Here is a 21,638-nt window from a genome sequence, read left to right on the forward strand (position 1 = left end):
ACTAGAATGCCTACAATATAAAGGACAGACCATTCCAAGTGTTGACAAGGATGTGGAGAAAGTGGAACTCTTATGCATTGCTGGAGAGAATGTAAAATGATGCAGCCACTTCTGAAAAACAGTTTATATAATTTACACATAGATATAATTTACTTAATATTTTTAAATGGACTACAAAGAATCGCCTACTGTAATGTTATCCTAAGCAGTAATACGCATGAAATCATGATCCTATACACATTAACTATTAATTTAAAATAGTGGATCACTTACTATTAAAATTACTTAACTATTAATTTAAAATGTGGATCACTTACTATTAAAATTAATTTCTTGTGCCACTAATGGCATACATAGTGCCCTTTGGGAAATATTAGGTTATTCTATTTAACTTAAATATTTATATAAATTAATTTTCATTAAAGCAGTTACCAACTTAGAAAAGAATAATATAAAGTTTATGTAGCACATACTGAAATACAAAAAGAATTAGATCTTTCAATTAGTAGTTACTTGGAAAGGACTTGGGTTGGCTTTTCTCAATTGAAAGTGACTAAAGAGCTGGAGATATGACCGATCTCCAGAGCCAAGACGTCTTCTTTCCTACAGGGCACCCAACATGATCTCAGCCTGTAATGTGGGAAAGACCTCCACATAGGAAGAGAGAAAAAGGAAGTATTAAAAAAATGTTATTACATAAAGAATTGTAAGGTCATTCTTTTCTTTAGATTATTCAGTGTTCTTCCTTTCTCTACTTGCCAAATTTATTTAATGTACATCAATTTTTTAAAATAAAATACAGTAAAAATTTCATTCTTTTGGATACCTTCAGATGAAAATTTAATATTTTTAATTATAATCATAGTTAAATTTCTAATCTTATTTCCAATCTTGTATTTTGATTCAAAAATAAAAATTTAAGTGGAAATATAAATTTCTTTTTTTTAAGTACTGACACTCATACCACCTTTTGTGGCTAATTGTATTACTATGTTCTTTAAGTTCTCAGAACACTAAAAACCTATTTTTTCATTATTACACAAAAAATATAAACCAAAAGAACGAAATGCTCTCAAAGGCCAGAATAGAATACAAACACAATAGGTTCTGTAAAATGGACCTAAAATCTTCTTGTAATTATGGTTTGATTATTCTTAAAACTCTATAGGTTAAGGGATATGATATACAGAATTTCCTTTAATTACTCCAGCAGGACTGAGGACAAGCTAGGGATGGTGGGTAGATGAAATGGATAGATGTAACCAGAACAACATAATATTGATAATTGTGAAAGCTTGGTAGTGACTAAATAGGTATTATTTTATTTTTTTAATTTTCTGAATATTTGATTCTACAATAAAAGTTAAAACAAAAACAGATAAAACCCTTAATATGCAGTTACAGAGACAACTAAAGCAACCACTGTAGTGCCCAAAATAGAAAATAAACAAAAAAATTATTCCAAAACAAAACACCAAAAGGTCTATAAGTATTTTTGCTATTTAATTTGTATAGTAAAATGAAAAAACAATCCTTTACCATTAAGTCCACTATTTTCAAGTTGCATGAAAGGTTATTATCGCCACCTACTGGACATTGTGATTAACTACTTCTATTTTAAAAATCACTATTGAATAGATCCTCCTATCCTATCCCAAGCCTTTGGTCTTTAAGATAATGCCAATACTATTGAATTTATGTTGATGTGTGTGTTTTTACACTCATAATGTTAATTAATAATGTTATATTACACAACTTCTAACAGCATGAAATGCCACCTACAAAAGGTGTATCAAAATTTTTGTTAGAAAGTACACTGGTGATCATCGAATGATGTCCTTCTTTAATAGAAAATCCCTTATTTTAAATAGTTTTCCAGAGGGTTGGAACACAGAATTTAAATTATTTACACATAGAAATAAACCATAAAGCTATAAACTAGTCCTGGCTCTTAAATATAGTACTGCTTTATTTTTATCTCAGTCTTTTAAAATCTTGATTTTTATCACAACTTTACATTCTTTGTAAGTTGGCTAATTGCATATATCAGTGATTCTCAGCCCTGGTGTATAGAATTACCTGTGGAACTTTTTTTAAAAAAAATATATTTTATTGATATTTTACAGAGAGGAAGGGAGAGGGACAGAAAGCTAGAAACATCAATGAGAGAGAAACATCGACCAGCTGCCCCCTGCACATCCCCCACCAGGACATGCCCACAACCAATGTACATGCCCTTGACCGGAATCGAACCTGGGACCCTTCAGTCCGCAGACCGACGCTCTATCCACTGAGCCAAACCGGTTTCAGCCCTGTGGAACTTTTTAATAAACTGATGCTTGTACCAAAGCCAGAGATCTTTTTATCCAGCCACAGTTAGAAGAGCCATTATTAGATACCAGTGGTTCTCAAAGAGTGGTCCCTGGACCAGCATAATCATCACCTGGGAACTCGTCAGAAATGTCAGTTTTCAGGGTCCACCCAATTGTTGAGTGTAGTCCAGCAATTTGTACTCACAAACCCTCCAAGTGATTTGGATGCAGGCTTAAGTTTGAGAATCTTTAGCATTTACAATTAAAATGGAAAGTTTTTACTCCTTTTAAATATAAGATTTAATTTACTGCTAAGAAAATAGTAATAATTTTTAAAAGAAATCTAGTACAATTCTACAGTTTTTCCAGAAGCATCTACACTAATAAAAGAGAAACATGCAAACTGACCATCACTCTGCTACACCCACCAGCCAATCAGGAGCGAGTATGCAAATTAACCCAACAAAAATGGTAGCAGCCACGGAGCTGGAGCAAGCAGGAGGCTTGGGTTGCCCCTGGCGATGGAGGAAGCCAAGCTTCCCGTCTGCCCTGGCCTCCACTCTAGGCTATAAAGTTTCAATTATAGAAGATAAATAAATCCCAGACATCTGCTTCCAGCCAGCCCTGGCCTCTGCTCAGGAGGTGCTGGAAAAAAAAAAAGAGAGAAAAGAAAAAAAGGAGGGGCTGGGAGCTTGGATCACTGGGGGGCATGGCCAGCCTGAAAACGGCCATCAGCCCCTCATCCAGGCTGGCCAGGCACCCCAGTGGGGACCCCAACCCTGAAGGGGGTGTGGCCAGCCTGAAAACAGCCCTCAGCCCCTCACCCAGGCTGGCCACACCCTCATGGGGTGAGGGTCCCACTGGGGGGGCTTGACCAGTCTGCAAACAGCCATCAGCCCCTCACCCAGGCTGGCCAGGCACCCCAGTGGGGAACCCATCCTGAAGGGGGTGTGGCCAGCCTGAAAACGGCCCTCAGCCCCTCACCCAGGCTGGCCAGGCACCCCAACAGGACCCCCACCCTGATCTGAGACACCCTTCAGGGCAAACCAGCCGGCCCCCAGCCATGCACCAGGCCTCTATCTATACTAATAAAAGGGTAATATGCTAATTAGATTGGGAGACCTTTCAGGAGACCTTCTGGACATTCTTCTGGACAAAGCCATGGTGGCGGGGCCAAGGGAGAAGCGGTTAGAGGCCAAGAGGGAGGGCAGTTGTGGATGATCAGGCCAGGATGGGACGGCAGTTGTGAGTGATCAGGCTGGTGGGGGGTAGGGCTGTTGGGGGTAAGCAGACCAGAAGGGGGGCCAGTTGGGGGCGAGCAGGACATCAGTGGGGGTCAGTTGGAGGTGATCAGGACAGCAGGGGGGGCAGTTGGGGGCGAGCAGGCCAGTGGGGAGGGAAGGTGGGGCCGAGCAGGCCAGCAGGGGGGGTAGTTGGGGGTGAGCAGGCCAGCAGGTGGGAGCATTTGGGGGCAGGCGAGCACACTGGCATGGGGGGCAGTTGGGGGTGATCAGGCTGGCAGGGGGGGCTCTTGGGGGCAAGCAGGCCAGCAGGCAGAGTCGTTAGGGGCAATCAGGCAGGCAAGCAGGCGAGCGGTTAGGAGCCAGCAGTCCCGGATTGCGAGAGGGATGTCCGACTGCTAGTTTAGGTCTGATCCCTATAAACCGGCAGTCGGACATCCTTTGAGGGGTCTCAGATTGGAGAGGGTGCAGACCGGGCTGAGGGACACCCCCCCCCATGTACAAATTTTGTGCACCAGGCCACTAGTCTATAATAATAAAAGCATAATATACTAATTAGACTGAACAGTTGAACTACCATCTGCAGGAAGCTGGGGCTGCAAGGGCCGAGGCAAGCCGCTGCTACTGTGAGGGCCAAGCCCCTTGCACGAATTTCGTGCATCAGGCCTCTAGTATTATTATAAACACTCAACATCAGTTCTAGTTAGCCAGTAGGGAAATTGCTGTAATGGAAGGGTAGGGAATTATTTATTCACTAGAAATAATTCCTTACCCTTCCATTAGAGCAATTCATGCATGGGGGTGTGTTCCTCAGCCCAGCCTGCACCCTCTCCAATCTGGGAACCCTCAAGAGATGTCCGACTGCCCATTTAGGCCCGATCCCACCAGGATCGGGCCTAAACGGGCAGTCGGACATCCCTCTCACAATCCAGGACTGCTGGCTCCCAACTGCTCGCCTGCTTGCCTTCCTGATTGCCCCTAACCGCTTCTGCTTGCCAGCCTGATCACCCCCTAACCACTCCCCTGCCAACCTGATTGATGCCTAACTGCTCCCCTGCCAGCCCGATTGCCCCTAACTGTCCTCCCTTGCCAGCCTGGTCACCCATAACTGCCCTCCCCTGCCAGCCTGGACCCCCCAACTGCCCTCCCCTGCAGGCCTGGTCCCCCCCCAACTGTCCTCCCCTGCAGGCCTGGTCCCCCCCAGCTGCTCTCCCCTGAAGGCCTGGGTCCCCCCCAACTTCCCTCCCCTGCAGGCCTGGTAGCCCCCAACTTCCCTCTCCTGCAGGCCTGGTCCCCCCAAACTGCCCTCCCCTGCAGGCTTGATTGCCCCCAACTGCCCTCCCTTGCAGGCCTGGTACCCCCCAACTGCTCTCCCCTGAAGCCGGGTAGCCCCAACTTTCCTTTCCTGCAGGCCTGGTCCCCCCAACTACTCTCCTCTACAGGCCTGCCCCCCCCCCCCCAACTGCCCTCCTCTGCTGGCCTGATTGCCCACAACTGCCCTCCCTTGAAGGCATGGTCCCTCCCAACTGCCCTCCCCTGCTGGCCATCTTGTGTCCACATGGGGGCAGCCATCTTTGTTTGGAGTGATGGTCAATTTGCATATTACTTTTATTAGATAGGATAGGCCAGTTAGTAAAACCCTGGAATGTTCTTGCCCAGAGAAAGTTTTCCAACCATATTCCCTTGTCCTGATCAAAAGGCACCTTTTTAAAACATAAGACCTTTAGCCATGTCATACCTTTTAATCCAGGAATGTCACTTCTAGAAATAGAGAAAATAAATTTTACACAAAGAGTTTCTCTAAAGCATTAAAAATAAGAGGGGAAGGGTGACCCAAGCACATTAAATGCCCCCAAATTGGGAAATGACTCCATAAATTAAAGCATCAACAGGATGGAATATTTTTAACCACTAAAAGGATGTTTTTCATATGAAATTTTACATAATATGGAGAATTGTTTGATAACAACATGTGTCTTAATGTTCTGTCAGTTGAAAAAGACAATGGAAAACAGCAAAATTTTAATACTCCTGGCTGGCGTGGCTCAGTGGTTGAGCATGAACCTATGAACCCAAAGGTCATGGTTGGATTCCCTCCCCATCAGGGCACATGCCTGGGTTACTGGCTCGATCCTCAGTAGGGGGCATGCAGGAGGCAGCCTATCAATGATTCTTTCTCATCATTGATGTTTCCCTTCCTCTCCCCCTTTCCCTTTCTCTCTGAAATCAATAAAAATATATTAAAAATATATTAATGCTGGTTACCTATGAGTGGTAGGATTATGTGATTTTGAAAATATTAGTTTTTAAAATTGTCGATTTTCTTGAGATTAACAGAGTAAATACAATAGAGCTTCTACTCTGTGAACCTGAATCTTCAAATAATGATTAATTAGTAAGCTTTCAAAAGATGGTAATTGTGGGAAATAAGATCTTTTCTCTCTCCATCCTGCATTACTCTTATCTCATTCATCCCACTCCTTCCACCCCTTTTATTTCTACTCTCTTCCCATCAACCGTCATTACCCCATAATCTCAGATACTAAGAAACTGAGGTATAATTATTCAATATTTTTAAATTTTAAGTGCTCAGTTAAATAGTTTAATTTACCTTAAAATATACAAACAGAAAGTAAAATAGCCTAATGGTTAAAAGAACATGCTGCAAAATCAGACAGACCTAGTTTAGAATCTTAGCTTGCCACGTATGGGACCTCCTACAAATTTAAACTTCCTTATCTATAAAATGGGAGCAACACTCTCCTCCTCCCTGGACTGCTGTGAGGATGAAATGAGAGGACGCAGGGAAAGCATAAGATGGAAGGCGATTGCCATTATTGTTTTATAGTTAATGTAGTTAGCTGTTTTTTTGTAAACAGCCTTTAAATTTTCTCTGTAGGAAAAAAAGCTTACCGAGGTTCAGTGCTTGCACAGTTATTTGGACTTTTCAAAATACTAAAATTCAAAAACAACTTGGGAGACTTACATGGAGCTGTCAAAATATTCTTCATAAACTGGCTGTTACTAAAACCCACCAACAAATTTATCAGTACTGTTATTTCATAAAGAGCATTTGAACATTCCTAAAAAAAGTGAAAGACAGCCTCAGAATATGAGAAATCGTTCCCAAGAAAGGACAGTTGGCAACTGTATGACAAAATTATCTACCTTTTTTAAAATTATTATTCCTGTGTTGTCATCTACCAGTAAACACTTTAGGACCAATACCAGTTTGCAAACTGACACTTGATGAAAGACATATAACTTCTTAGCCTGATTCTTCATCCATAAAGGAGGTTGTTCTCGCTACCTCCTGGGATGTTCATTCAACAAACACTGAACGGTACCTCATTTCTGGAAAATAACTTATACCAGCCCTTCTGTTGTAGGGAAATAAGTCTAGCAGTTCAAAGTTTAAGAGGAGTATCAGATTATGTAAAATTAAATTTGTGAAGGATGTATAGTCTCAAACACTGATCACAAATAAACTGCTTTGTTGTACCCCAGAGTACTGCCTGGTTCCTGACATAGCCACTGATTCTAGCTGATTGACATGTATCTGCCCCAGGGCCCTTTAAGTTGGGCTGTAGTAATTTTTTTTAATACAATAGACTTTTCATTTTACTTTGTAAATATTGAAGTGTGTAATTAAAGCCAATAAAATATGGGTTTGAATATAAAAAAAAAGTAAGCAAGTGATTACTTCCTATTAAGCAGAGAAATTCAGAATCAAACGAGGTTAAGTATATGAAAACACTATACACAGTGCTTGTATATCGCAAAGCACCATAAAAATAGAGTATTGTTATTATAAAAATAAAAATATTATATATTGATTCCTAAGAGGAAAAATAAAGATTTTACACTTACATTAAAATGGCTTAGTCATTTTCTATATTCATGTTACATCAAATAACATTCAGAATTTTTTAGTATGAACACTTTCCAACATTTTCCATATTTTTTCTTTAGAAAATAGTCATATTTGTGATGTACTTCACTAGTCTGCCATTCTCTCTCTTATGGGAATTGAGGATGTTTCTTTTCCCTCAGATGGTATAGTTCTCAAGGGAAAGTTATTAAGCTAAAAATTGCTGCTATAATAACATAATAATTCAGCATGTAAAAGCTGAATTCTAAGGAAGATTTAAAGGGATCTAAAGGCAGGCTCAGACACAGAGAAAATTTTATTTTCTTATTTTTGAAAGTGTTGTAAGATTTTCCAGTGTTAAAATCCACTTCTAAGTATGATGATCAAAAAATAACAAGACAGCCCAGTCCAGCCAGTGTTGCTCAGTGGTTGAGCATCCACCTAACGATGTACAAAGAGGTCATGATTCGATTCCCAGTCAGGGCACACGTCCAGGTTTCCAGTTCTATCCCCAGTAGGGGGTGTGCAGGAGGTGGCATATCAATGATTCTCTCTCATCATTGATGTTTCTCTCTCTCCCCCTCTCCCTTCCTCTCTGAAATTAATACTAGTAAATAAAAAAAGAGCGCTAGGTAGTCTGGCTCAGTGGATGGAGCATCAGCCCACAGACTGAAGGGTCACGGGTTCAATTCCGGTCAAGGGCATGTACCTGGGTTGCAGGGTTGATCCCCGGCCCTGGTCAGGGCCTGTGCTGAAGGCAACCAATTGATGGGTCTCTCTCACATCTATGTTTCTCTCTCTGTTTCTCTCCCTCCTTTCCATTCTCTCTAAAAATCAATGGAAAAATGTCCTCAGGTGAGGATTAACAAAATAAATACATACATACATCCTATATCATAAAAGGCTAATATGCAAATAGATCAAACAGTGGAACAACCAAACAACCGGTCGCTATGACGTATGCTGACCACCAGAGGCATGTGCAGAACATGGCGGGCGTCGGCCGCAGCGGGATGGTGGAGCAGGTGAGCCGGGGTGCCAGACCAAGGCGGGGCACTGGTTGCCATTATCGGAGTGAGCCTCTGGTGGTTACTGAAAATTCTTTGCTCCTGTGCACCGCAGTCCCATCCAGCTCTCAAACCTTCTGCTGGCACTGGCCCCACTTGTACCCAGCGCCAGAGCCACCACTTGCACCCACTGCCAGTGCCCAGCGCCAGTCCCAATCACTCGGTGCCATCAGCGGGTGCGAGCTGCGGCTGCCAGCCCTGATTGCCCCTGAGGGCTTCTCCACCTTCCTCTGCTCATGAGGGGCGATTGGGGCAGCAGCCGTCACTTGCACCCACTGCTGGTGCCAGCTCCAATCACTCCGCACTGTCAGCAGGTGCGAGCAGGGCTGGCGCTGTCGGCATGTGGGAGCGGAGGCGGGAGCAGAGCTGCTGGCAAACAGGGGACTGGGGGCCACAGCAGGAGGGGCCGGGCGAGAGCATGGAGGATGGGCTGAGACCCGCCCCTGTGCCTACCACAGCCTTGCAGCCCACAGTTCCTTCCAATGTGCACAAATTCGTGCAATGGGTCCCTAGTACATAAATAAATAACAAGAGACCAAACGTAGAAATTATACAGTTTTATGATTTTTCTGTTGCTTCTTCATCCGCTATGAGTAATTTCATAATACAACACTTTCAGGCAGCTTCTCTGCTACTTTCTTTGGTTTCCACTTCTTTAGGCAAAAATGGCTCCATCTTTAGTAACAAACCTTCACTTGTCGAACTACGAAGGAAAGCTCGTACCACAAAGGGTCCTGGAAACAAAGAGAAGAATCAACTTTCATTTTATTCGAGATACCTAATAAGCAAATATAAACATAAAACAATAAACCTTATAGAACTCATGAGATAGCTTGTAAGTACTGACATTACTGAACTAATATTTTGAAGTATAAGAAAGGAAAAATCATTTTATTTCTAGAGTAGAAGACAAACTAGCTACACTCTAGAATATCAGAGACTTATCCTTTAAACTACACATAATCACGAATAATGCATTTCTCTCTTCCAGAATATGGTCACTTACAATTTATTTTATTGCAAAGTCAACAATGAAAGAGCAGGTGGGTAATATTTACATTTGATGAAAATAGTCTAAATATTTATTTAAAGTAGTCAACACAGATTTAATAAAATTCCTTAAAAAGTAAAAGGCTTTTCCTATGACTAATGTTAAGGGACTTTGTCCAAAGTGGCAAAACCAGATAACTACATTGTTTTTAGAGACTTACTAACTATCATTCTACTCCGCTATAGTCTCAGAGGAGCCTATACTCAAATCAAAGTTATCCATGGAATACAAGAATCCATATATATACCATTACTAAGCCCTATGGTCAAATCTAGGACAACAGATTTAGCAAATAAGGTAGTTATCACCAGTGTGTTTTAACTCTCAAAGGAAGTGAAAAGTAGTGAAATATTGTGATGTAGTTAGACACTTGGTTATGAAACTCAAAGTGACAGATTCCTCTAATGATAGAATTATATGTGGATAGTCCATTGAAGATAAAGACACTTGCTTGGCTTCAAACAGCTGCGAGTGAAACTTGCCTCAGGAAGGAATGAGTAGCACATATGCAATGATAGGGACACTGGACGTGCGCCTAGTCTACTACACAGCCTCGATCACGTTTCACTGTTCTCATGACATGATTCAAACCTTGTCTCTTCTCTGAAATAAATAAGATTCAGAAAGCTAGTGCCAGTGGCAAAGTGAATGGTGAGGCTTCATACCATTTCTATGTTTTATTTTAGTTTCTATTTAATGCCATTGTAAGTTTAAGGCAATTAGTTACCATTTTCCTTCAAATTTTATTTACTACATGTAATGGAAGAAATCATGTGGGAATTTAGGAAGGTTTCAGGATGTAGAGTATTCCCACTAATGTTAAAGAGGTCTTCTCTCTAAACAACTACACTTGTTAATAAGGCAATTAAGAATCCTTTGAAGAGGAGAGAAACCAAGATGGCGGCATAGGTAAACACCTAACCTGCAGCCTCGCACAACAATTTCAAAAATACAACTAAAAGTCAGAACAGACATCATCCAGAACCACAGGAAAGCTGGCTGACTGAAACGCCCACAACTAGAAGGAAAGAGAAAACGACAAGGAAAATCAGAGGAGCTGTAAAAGCCTGAGGTGCAGAGACACAGGCACGCGCACATGTGGGGAGGACGGAGCCGGAGAGGACGGGGCGGCTGAGTGCCTGGCTGGCGTTCTCTAGTGGGAAGGAGATAAAAGCTCCAGATTGCGCTGAACCCTAGCTCCGACTGCACTGAACCCCAGTTCCAGGTGAGACCCTGGGAAGCCAGGCTCATACTGGGGGAATCTGGGCTGTAAGGCGGAAACTCAGGGGAGCGGCAAAAGGCAGAGCTCCGGAGGCGCGCATGTGAATGCGCGCGGAGGACGGACTGTTGACTGTGCCACTGAATTACCCTAGCGGGAAGGAGACAAAAGCTCTGGACTGCACTGAACCCCAGCTCTGACTGCACTGAACCCCAGTTCCGGGCGAGACCCTGGGGACCCAGGCTCATACTGGGGGAATCTGGGCTGTAAGGCGGAAACTCAGGGGAGCGGCGAAAGGCAGAGCTCCAGAGGTGCGCACGGGAATGCGCACAGAGGATGGACTGTTGACTGTGCCACTGAATTGCCCTGGTGGGAAGGAGACAAAAGCGCCAGACTGCGGTGAGCCCCAGTTCCGACTGCACTGAAACCCAGTTCCGGGCGAGAATCTGGGAATCCAGATTCATTGGGGAAGTGACTAGAATGTCTGGCAGCGGGCGAAACTCCAGGGCGCCTTTCTCTTAGAGGTGCCTGCAGGGAGTACAGAGGGACACTGAGGGACACTGAGACCCAGGAACCTCATAGGGCGGGGATGATGGGAAGCCAAGGCTGTAGGCTCCACCCTGAAACTCCGCCCCATCCAAGCTGAGCACAGAGGCTTTTACAATTTTACAAGTCTAGTTGAATAAGGCTGTCTCCCAGCATAGACACAGCTGATCCTCACAGCCAATTGGACTGGAGGTCAAATCCTCCCAGTGTACCAACAGCAATCAAGGCTTAACAACACCAAGACTTTGCACTCAGCCCACAAAGGGGGGTACCAAGAGCGACCACCTAGGGAAATTGGGGAAGCTGAGCTACCGGCCCCTATAGGTCACTGACCACACAAAGCCACTCCATCAACACAGGGAGGCAGCCAAAATGTGGAAACACCGAAGCAGGTCACAAATAGAAGAGATGGAGGAAAGTAAACTAATGGACGACACAGTGTTCAGAACCACATTTATAAGGTTACTCAAGAATCTTCTAAAAACCGCTGATAAACTTGAAGAGACCTTCAAGGACCTTAATGAGAATACCAAAAAAATGGAAAAGGACCAGTCAGAAATTATGCATACACTGTCTGAAATAAAGAATATACAGAAACTCAACTGTAGATCACTGCACCCCAAGAGTCAAACCAAAGATCTGGAACATGAGGAAGCAAAAAACACCCAACCAGAGAGGTGGAAAGTAAGAAGAATCCAAAAGTGTGAGGATAGCGTAAGGAGCCTCTGGGACGGCTTTAAGCATACCAACATCCGAATTTTTGGGGTGCCAGAAGAAGAGAGAGAGCAAGATACTGAAAACCTATTGGAAGAAATAATGACAGAAAACTTCCCCCACCTGATGAAAGAAATAGACTTACAAGTCCAGGAAGCGCACAGAACCCCAAACAAGAGGAATCCAAAGAGGACCACACCAAGACACATCATAATTACAATGCCAAGGGCAAAAGACAAAGAGAGCATCTTAAAAGCAGCAAAAGAAAAACAGTTAGTTACCTACAAGGGAGTACCCATACGACTGTCAGCTGATTTCTCAACAGAAACTATGCAGGCCAGACGGAAGTGGCAAGAAATATTCAAAGTGATGAACAGCAAGAACCTACAACCAAGATTACTCTACCCAGCAAAGCTATCATTCAGAATTGAAGGTCAGACGAAGAGCTTCACAGACAAGAAAAAGCTAAAGGAGTTCATCACCACCAAACCAGGATTACATGAAATGCTGAAGGGTATTCTTTAAGAAGAGGAAGAAGAAAAAAAAGGTAAAAGTAAAAATTATGAACAACAAAAAGACATCAAATACATACCTACCAACAAGTGAATCTAAAAATCAAGTGAATAAAAAAATCTGAAGAACAGAATGGACTGGTGAATATAATAGAATCAGGGACATAGAAAGGGAGGCGACAGACAATTCTCAGGGGGAAGGGGGTCTGAGGGGTGCAGGAAGAGATTGGACAAAAATCTTACACCTATGGATGAAGACAGTGGCGGGGGGGGGGGGTAAGGGTATGGGGTGGGGTGGGGAATCAGGTGGAGGGGAGCTATGGAGGGGGGAAAAAAGAGGAACACCTGTAATAATCATCTGAACAATAAAGATTTATTAAAAAAAAAAAGAATCCTTTGAAGAATTAAATGTTATTTATTTAATCCCTGAAAATACTGTTGCTATTGTAGTTGCATATGACTTAATTGTCTTCTTAATACTTTACATTTTTAAAGTATCACAGGGCTATAGGGAAGTCTAACCCTGCTACCCACTCACCCAAATTCAGCGGTCTGTGCCTACAAACGTCATCGATAACAGCTTGCAGATTGGCAGTTATCTGGTCACTTGACATATCCAGCTTTAAAAAAAAAGTGTAGCATTAATGACGTGAAAGTGAAAAAAATAATACAAATTTTGGTAACTGTATCAGTGTTTATTCTAGACAGTATTTTTCAAATATTCAACTAATGTAAATTATCTATCAAAAGTCCCTACTGTAAAAGAAAAGCCTCTAACTCTTCTTTTAGAATGCTACATTTACATGTCTTTATATGTCAAGACTTAACTGCCTTACAGAACATATTACAGCAAAGTGTTTTGAAGTTATTCCATTTGAGATTCCTTGATTTCCAAGTAATTTCCCCAAAACTTATCCTCGGGCACACCTCTTACCCCTAACTCTCAAGAAATAAGTAATATTTTCTTTTGAGGTCATTGACTTACTTTTGAAGGAAACAAAGACAATGTTTAGAAATTAATGCTTTCACAAGGTCAAAATAAAATGACTTGACTACATACATTCAGACAAGCACAAATCTCACACAGAGACATTTTCAGGATGCTATGCTAACACTCTATGCCATAATAATTATCCTGCTATTTAACAAAAAATACAGCAAGTAAATAAATACAGGGAACAAGATCTATTCATAAACCCCTAAACCTTGGGAAAATCACACCTTCGGAAAGTCCTTACGTTTATTATTCAGATTCAATGCATGTTATTCTTAAGTATCCCAGTTAAAACCAGTTATATTATATTTCAATATTTAGAGGATTTTGCACTTTACAAAATGAATCCATTTTTTAAAAATTAATTTAAAACTTATAATAAGGTAACCAGCAAAAGCCACATAGTAAGAGTTCAAGTTCAAACAAGATTTCTATTTTCCAATGACCCTGAGAAATGTGTCACATAACCATAAAGATAATTCCTCAGGGGGAAAAATATATCCTCATCCTCATTAGACAACATTTACCCGACACTCTCTTGGGCAAGATGCAGTACCAAACCCTAAATAAGAGGGTATGGACATTACTAGAGGAATTTTCACTTTTATGCCAATCTGGGAAGAAAAATATCAAGCAATGCTTAGTTCACCTTACCAAGTCCACGGACCTGATAGTCTTTACTTTGCATTGTAGCAAGTAGTACACTGGCAGACAAGGCACCTGATATTTGTTATGTTAGAAAAGAAAACAAAACAAAATGCCAAAGGTATCAACATGTGTCCTTATCTCCTTTCATTCCCCCCTTAATTCTCCACCTTACGTCAAATCGGCCTTCCTTCTATATCAACTGAAGCAATCACCACAGATCTAATAAGTTCTCTTACCCTTTGCTAAAGATCTACCTTAAATTTAGGATAGCAATAGACACAAGGAAAAGCAAGATGTGCAGCATAATTTTTTAAATAGTTTGTTATGCTACATAGACTAAACTTATCAGATTTTTGTAACTACTATATAATTTCTGCTGACCTATATTGCCATTCCTATAGTAAACTAATAATGACATGGCTTTAGAAATGAAAAACAAAATACTTCCCTTAGAATTTTCATCAGTAGGATGATTTCAATGATTTCAATAAGTTTTGAAATAGTTTATACTTTTATCCAAATTATATTACCCTATCTTTACTGCGTACTATGTCTCTAGTGAACTAAAAATATATTTGTAGCCATAATACTTCATTTTATTTTTTCTTTTAGGTACTTTGCAATCTTATTAAAAATTTATATAGTTTATGAGCATAACTGTGGTTATTCAATTGGCTATTGATGACAAGATAGCTATGTACAATTATAAAATGTATGCATGCATGAGAAATTTATTTGGACTGATAACAATCTAGAGATAACTCACGAAAGCAACATCAGTTACTATGCACTTCCAATGGTGTTTTCCCATGCAATTACATTTTGTGGTCTTACGAAGGAAGTCAAGGATGACCATTATGAGGAAACAATACCTGTTCTATTCTCAACAGCAGAGCATGAGACTTGGTACAGCAGCTTAAAACAACAACAAAACAGGACTGGGTTGACCTTGAAGGGTAACTGAACTATGTTAAGCACCATATCTGGCAATATAGGTCACCATATTGTATGTGCATAATGTATGTACTTGAATATATAATAGTTACAATACTAACTATCTTTAGCTAAGATAATTATACACTGCAGGAAAAAATAGTTATTCCTCACCTGCAGCATAGTTTTCAAAAAAAGACTGCTTCACTGAATCCTACCTTCTGCTTAACATTTCTTATTATGTCAGAAATAATTTCCTAAGCAGACTAGATGGAAGACTGACCACAGAAATCAGAAGGTTCGTGCAGCTCTACCTGTTGCTTTAACTCTCAGATTTTCCTCTTTCTGTAAAATTCCTAAACTTTGTCTTCAATCACTTTCTACCATTATGAGAAAATTAAAAAACATTTTCTGTCCCTTTGAGATACAAATGTATGCAGGAAAAATTGTAGTCGTGAGCATGTCTAAAGCAGTGATTCTTAAATGTTCTTCAGGTTATCAAACCTCATTCCAGAAAAATGCACACAGGCACAAACAAAAAATTTAGGGTATATCTTCATGGATTAAAAGAAGGGGGAAGAGAGAAGTAGGCGTCCTGAGAAAAGTTTGTCAGTTAAGCAAGATCTTGGGGCCACACTTTGAGAATCACCAGAATAGAATTAAGTCTGTTCAAATAGTCTGAATGACTAAGGACTACAGTGTGAAAAAGGATTAAATTTAATTTTTTACATTTTACAGAGGCTAGAAAAAAAAAGGCAAATGATGTATACATGATTGTTAGACAATCACATGACCCTCCCGAAGTGGCCAGCTCTGTCACTGTAAGTGCTCTGACAGCCTCAGATGACTGATCATCTCTAAATGGAACTGCAGGGAGGGCTGCTACTTTACGTTGTAGAACATCTGACCTCCAAAATCCCTTCCAAGTGCAATGTTCTAAGATTAAATGACTGTGGCCTGGCATATGGTTGCTGCAGATGGGCCAATACTCTTAATCCCCATGACTCCTAACAATCTAAACCAAGAAAAGGAAGATAATCTGTGTTTCCTATACAACACTAAGAAAAATAATAATTGATTTATTAACTAGCTGTTTATTAGGTCTTACTCTTATACAAGCTCCGTTCTAAGCATTACAGAGATATTATCATTCATGTCTCTTAAGACATAAATAACTTTATGAGGTCCTTTTCCCAAGTTCCCATCTCTCCCTGATCTCCCTAGTACTTTCTGGTTCCCTGGGGCTCTCCCTTTTGGCAGTCTGCCCAGAAAGCTGGAGCTTTATTTACGCCCCATTTTGCCACTATCTGCAACTGTTCCTGCAGTGGGGGCCAACTGGTAGGCAGACAGAAAGAGAGAGAAAAAAAAAAAAAAAAAAAAAGCAAAGGCAGTGTGCCCCATCCTCTGGTGACCACAGATCCTCTAGTCACAAAGGAAGGCTCCCCTACCTCAACATACCTGGATCCTCCTCTGCATCCACGGCTACTACTAAGAGCCATACCTCTACTTCTCAAGCCTGGCGCGCTCTGCCTGCACTGCTGTCTGCTGCCTGGTTTCAGTCTAAGTTGAGACCAGGCCATGTGACAACACAAGGGAAAAATGGCAAACTCACAGCCAGTTTGGTGTTACTTCAAATTCTGGTCTTCCCTAATTTTCCTGCCACTATTTACTTTTCAGCATCTTCGAACAGCTGCTCCATGCGTTCTGTGCAGGTTTATAATAGTGGCATTCCTGAGAGAGATGGGGGTCATGTCATTACACCTCCTCACCTGGAACTGGAACTTCCCAAGCTTATGAGTTATGTATTTATATTCTAGGGTTGGCAAACTTTTTCTGTAAAGGATCAGATATTTATCCTATCTAATAATAGAGTAACATGTAAATTACCATCACTCCGCTACGCCCACGATTGGGTGGCGGGAGGCTGGGGGGCAGGACTCGGGGTGGCCTACCGGCCATTGAGAGGCACGGATCCGCTGCCACTGAGGGGGGCTACCCTGCTGTTGAGAGGCGCAGGGGGCGGGACTCCCGCCCCCTGTGCCTCTCAACGGCCAGATCCACGGCCGCTGAGGGGGCCTGCCGCGGACACCCAGCTGTGCCTCTCAACGGCAGGGTAGCCAGGTGTCCGCGGCAGCCCCCCTCAGCAAGGTAGCCCCCCTCAGCAGCTGCGGACCATCAAAAGTGGGGGAGCTGGGTGCCTGTCTGCTCCGGCACCAGGCCTTTCAGAAGCCTCCGCCGAGCCGGAGGCTTCTGAAAGGCCTGGTGCACCAGAGGACAGGCACCCAGCTCCACCGCGAAAAGCGAAAGCATGTAGGGGACCCTACACGTGCATGACTCAATCATGCACTGGGCCTCTAGTATTTGATATAAATATTTTAGGCTTTGAGGGCCACATATGATTTCTGCTGCATATTCTTTTTTTTCTACAACCATTTAAAAGACCATTCTAAGTTCATATATGATTTAAAAAATGATCATTGTGCCATGATTTGCCAACTCTTGTATTAATATACACTATTTGTCTACAAATATATAAAAATGCATGCAAAGACAAGTTGTGGTATGAGTTATGTTTTATGTCACTTTAACAAATAATTTACCAAAATCTAAAGGAACAAACTGCTTTCACCATTGCTTATGATAAAGCTGTTTAAAACAAAATTCTGTAAAAGCTACCATACTCATCACTGGTTTTTTAAATAAAGTTTACAAAAGAAAGCTGTGTGGGCAGGATACTGACAACTACTTATTTAAAAACTAGAGGCCCGGTGCACAAAATTTGTGCACTTGGGGGGGGGGGAGAGGGATGTCCCTCAGCCCAGCCTGCACCCTCTCCAATCTGGGACCCCTTGGGGGATGTTCGACTGCCGGTTTAGGCCCGATCCCAAACAGGGATCGGGCCTAAACTGGCAGTCAGACATCCCTCTCACAATCCGGGGCTGCTGGCTCCCAACCGTTCACCTGCCTGTCTGCCTGGTTGTCCCTAACCACTCTGCCTGCAAGCCTGATCACCCCCTAACCACTCCCCTGCCAGCCTGATTGATGCCTAACTGCTCCCCTGCCGGCCCGATTGCCCCCAACTGCCCTTCCTTGCCGGCCCGATCACCCCCACTGCCCTCCCCTGCCGGCCCGGTTGCCCCCAACTGCCCTCCTCTGCAGGCCTGGTCCCCCCCAACTTCCCTCCTTCCCCTGCAGGCCCGGTCGCACCCAACTGCCCTCCCCTGCCAGCCTGGTCACCCCCAACTGCTCTCCCCTGCTGGTCTAGTTGCCCCTAACTGCCCTCCCCTGCTGGCCTGATCACCCACAACTGCCCTCCCCTGCCAGCCTGATCACCCACAACTGCCCTCCCCTGCTGGCCTGGTCGCCCCTAACTGCCCTCCCCTGCTGGCCTGGTCGCCCCTAACTGCCCTCCCCTGATGGCCTGATCGCCCACAACTGCCCTCCCCTGCCAGCCATCTTGTGGCGGTCATCTTGTGACCACATGGGGGTGGCCATCTTGTGCGAGGGAGTGACGGTCAATTTGCATATTACCTCTTTATTATATAGGGTGGACTGGCAAAGAAAGGAAAGCATGTCAGTTCACTTTCCTTTTATACATTATGCCACATTTGTATTTGTCATCTGTGCTATTCTACTGATTGGTGATCACTACATTGTTGAGTGAATGCAATGAATTAAAGAGAAAAGTTAGCTGTTCTCCCAAATACTATGGTTTTTCTTATGCTATTATTTATCTAAAGAAGGGGAGAGACACACTTTCAATTCCCCCAAATTCTGGGAAATTATCATCTGATTTCACAACAGTATAGGTAAGAAAACTGGAAATAATAAACTATTTTTCATTCTAATATTCCTACTGGTAAGAATACTGATAAATATCTATCCAACAAATGCAACCTAAAATACTACAAGGATTACTCATCCCAGTTAAATATACATCTTTCACAACAAAGCAGCAAGCAAAATGCTGGCACATATTGAGTTCTAGATAAATCTTAGTTTCCCCTTGTTCTTAGTCCCATATTATTGGAGGTCTAAGATCTATTGCTAATATACTTCCTTTAATTTTAATGAGAACAAGTACAGAATTTGACTTCTACATTCTACAATTTACCTTCTTCTCTTGATAAGCCTCTTATCCATGGCACAGCACACTATAGTACACCAAAAATAATGCAACCAAAAAAAAGTTAATCATCAACTAGAAGGAATGGAGGGAAAAGAAGGGAAATAACAGTGAGCCCTGAGCCAATGGGCTGCCACCTTTTAGCTAATTATTATTTCTAATTGATTTAAGCAATATTCCTTGTTTGCCAGTTTTTCAACTTATGGACCTAGATGCTTCAAAATAAGTCTTCAATTTCCATGCACTATATACTATCCACATTTTGTTTAACTGAACTCCAACACATTCACTTTTCCTGTTCTAACATGTTCACTGAAACTAAAGACTCTGATTTCAACACAAGATTTATGATGCTTATCCCCTTACCCTGAACTTGTTTATTTTTGTTAGAATATACTTCATCTTTTATCAGCTTCCAGGTTGATAATATTCTTGCCACAAAATAATCACTATTACTCAAGCGAAGTATAGTGATACATGCCTATGAATGGACCATGTCTACAACTTTAAAAAACAAGGGAGAGAAAAGCATATCAAAGACACTGCCTTTATATTAAGTATGTAAAAGATCCAAGTATATTTGAAACCCAGACAAGAAACACTAGTTAAATCAGGTCTTGGCATAATCTGGTATAAACATATGAGTTGTCCTACCTCTGTTTTTTCTTTTTAGAAAATGAGCTTACGTTTGATTTGTCAATAGCATTATTACTTGTAAGTCCTCCAAGTCTGGATATTTACATGGTTTTAAAGGGGGCTACAATTGTTTTTCCTTTAATGCTATGATAACTGTTCATGTCAAAGCTAGGCTATTACATAATGTATTTTAAAAACATGTTCTTCAAAATTTCAGTCATATTTAGTGACGTTTTTACAAGTCTTCCCCTTTCCCCTTTCTTCTACATAAGTAGTAATTTCCCATGAAAACTACATTCTTCTACATAAGTGAGATTCTATTTAACTAAATTCACACACAAAAGTTAGCTAATTGCTGCTTGAAAACATATACAGAAACATGGGTCTGATATTATAGACTCTCTCAGGAGTATATATAATAGGCCATGAGAGTCATGTAATTTATTCTGGTATTAAATATTATGATACTTAAATACACCACATAAGCACATTCCAAATTTTCCTTTAAACTACAGTTCATGTCCTCTCTTCTGAATAAATGCTTCCTATCACATGTCTTAATGTGCCATATTTTACTACAACGTTATCACATCTGTTTGTTTTTGAAATATGTGAGACAGTTAACATTAGGAGAGAGAACATTTTTAGTTTTTGACAAAAATAAAGGTATTATATGTGCTTCATGTAAAACGGTAAAGTCAATACTAATAGAAAATCAGAAAGAACTTTTACTTTATAATAAAGGCCAAGTTAAGAAAGCCAATCAACAATGCAAATGGCTTAAAATTACACTTAACAAGTCTTCTGAAAAAGTAGGTTGGAGGCCAAGTATCTTAAATCACACAAGGAATCCATTAGTGAGGAAAAAACAAAGCAGGTTCTGAGAGCCTCAAAGGTAACATAAAATGGACTTGTGGTATGTTGTAAAATACTAACAGGCACCCTTTGAAAAGTACTTCAAAATCTTTATTCTGGCAGGTGTATGCTATAATATCTGGAGACTGCTTAATTTTCCTGTGTAATATCAAAATATACACCTAAGTATTTCCATAATAAATAGAGGATAGGATAATTCTGACTCTCATTTTGTGAAATTCCAGAAATTAAAATTTTCACTTTCTATATTACTCCATAAGGATTGCTTGAAAAGTTTAATGTAAATCAGTCAAATTTTTAGAAAACAAAACACTGATTCACTATATATTATGTATAACAGTATCTTCAGTAATTTCTAACTGATCTTCCATTGGCAGTAGCTTTTGATTATTTGTACCTTCATTCATTCAACAATTATTGATTGAGCACCTACTATTTGCCAGGCACTATTCTAGGAACTGGGGGTACAGCAATAAACAAATGAACAAAAATTCCTACCTTTTATTTTTTTATTCTTTTAGGTTTCTTGGCTCCTCCTCAATTGTGGCAAAACCTTAATTGTCTCCCAAATCTATCCCCTCATCTTTTATTTTTTTAATTTACTGATTTTGAGAGAGGAAGGCGGGGGGAGGGAGGGAAGAGAGAGAGAAACATCCATTTGTTGTTCTGGTTATTCATGCATTCATGTGCCCTGATGGGAATCAAACCCATAACCAAATGAGCCACCTGGCCAGTGCCTCCCCTCTTCGTTTATAATTTTCTTAAATATATTTGCATTGATTTCAGAAAGGGAGAAATAGAAACATCAATGATGAGAGAGAATCATTGATCAGCTACCTCCTGCACACCTCCTATTGGGGATGGAGCCTGTAACCCGGGCATGTGCCCTTGA

General features: G+C 41.4%; 1 protein-coding gene across 3 annotated transcripts in view; it reads right to left on the reverse strand.

The window, feature by feature from the left end:
• Positions 1-6,328: 6,328 nt before the first annotated feature.
• The window catches only part of MRPL1 (mitochondrial ribosomal protein L1), a 60,379-nt gene continuing 45,069 nt past the window's right edge, over positions 6,329-21,638 (reverse strand). For all 3 annotated transcript variants that reach the window (XM_079769703.1, XM_079769704.1, XM_079769702.1), the window contains exons 8-9: positions 13,072-13,153; positions 6,329-9,225 (exon numbers count right to left, since the gene is read on the reverse strand). In XM_079769703.1, coding sequence (XP_079625829.1) covers positions 9,107-9,225; positions 13,072-13,153 — 201 coding nt within the window. In that variant the 3' untranslated portion in view covers positions 6,329-9,106. The remainder of the gene's footprint in view (positions 9,226-13,071; positions 13,154-21,638) is intronic.

This window comes from Cnephaeus nilssonii (genome assembly GCF_951640355.1).
Source record: "Cnephaeus nilssonii genome assembly, chromosome: 1".
NCBI classification, from domain to species: domain Eukaryota; kingdom Metazoa; phylum Chordata; class Mammalia; order Chiroptera; family Vespertilionidae; genus Cnephaeus; species Cnephaeus nilssonii.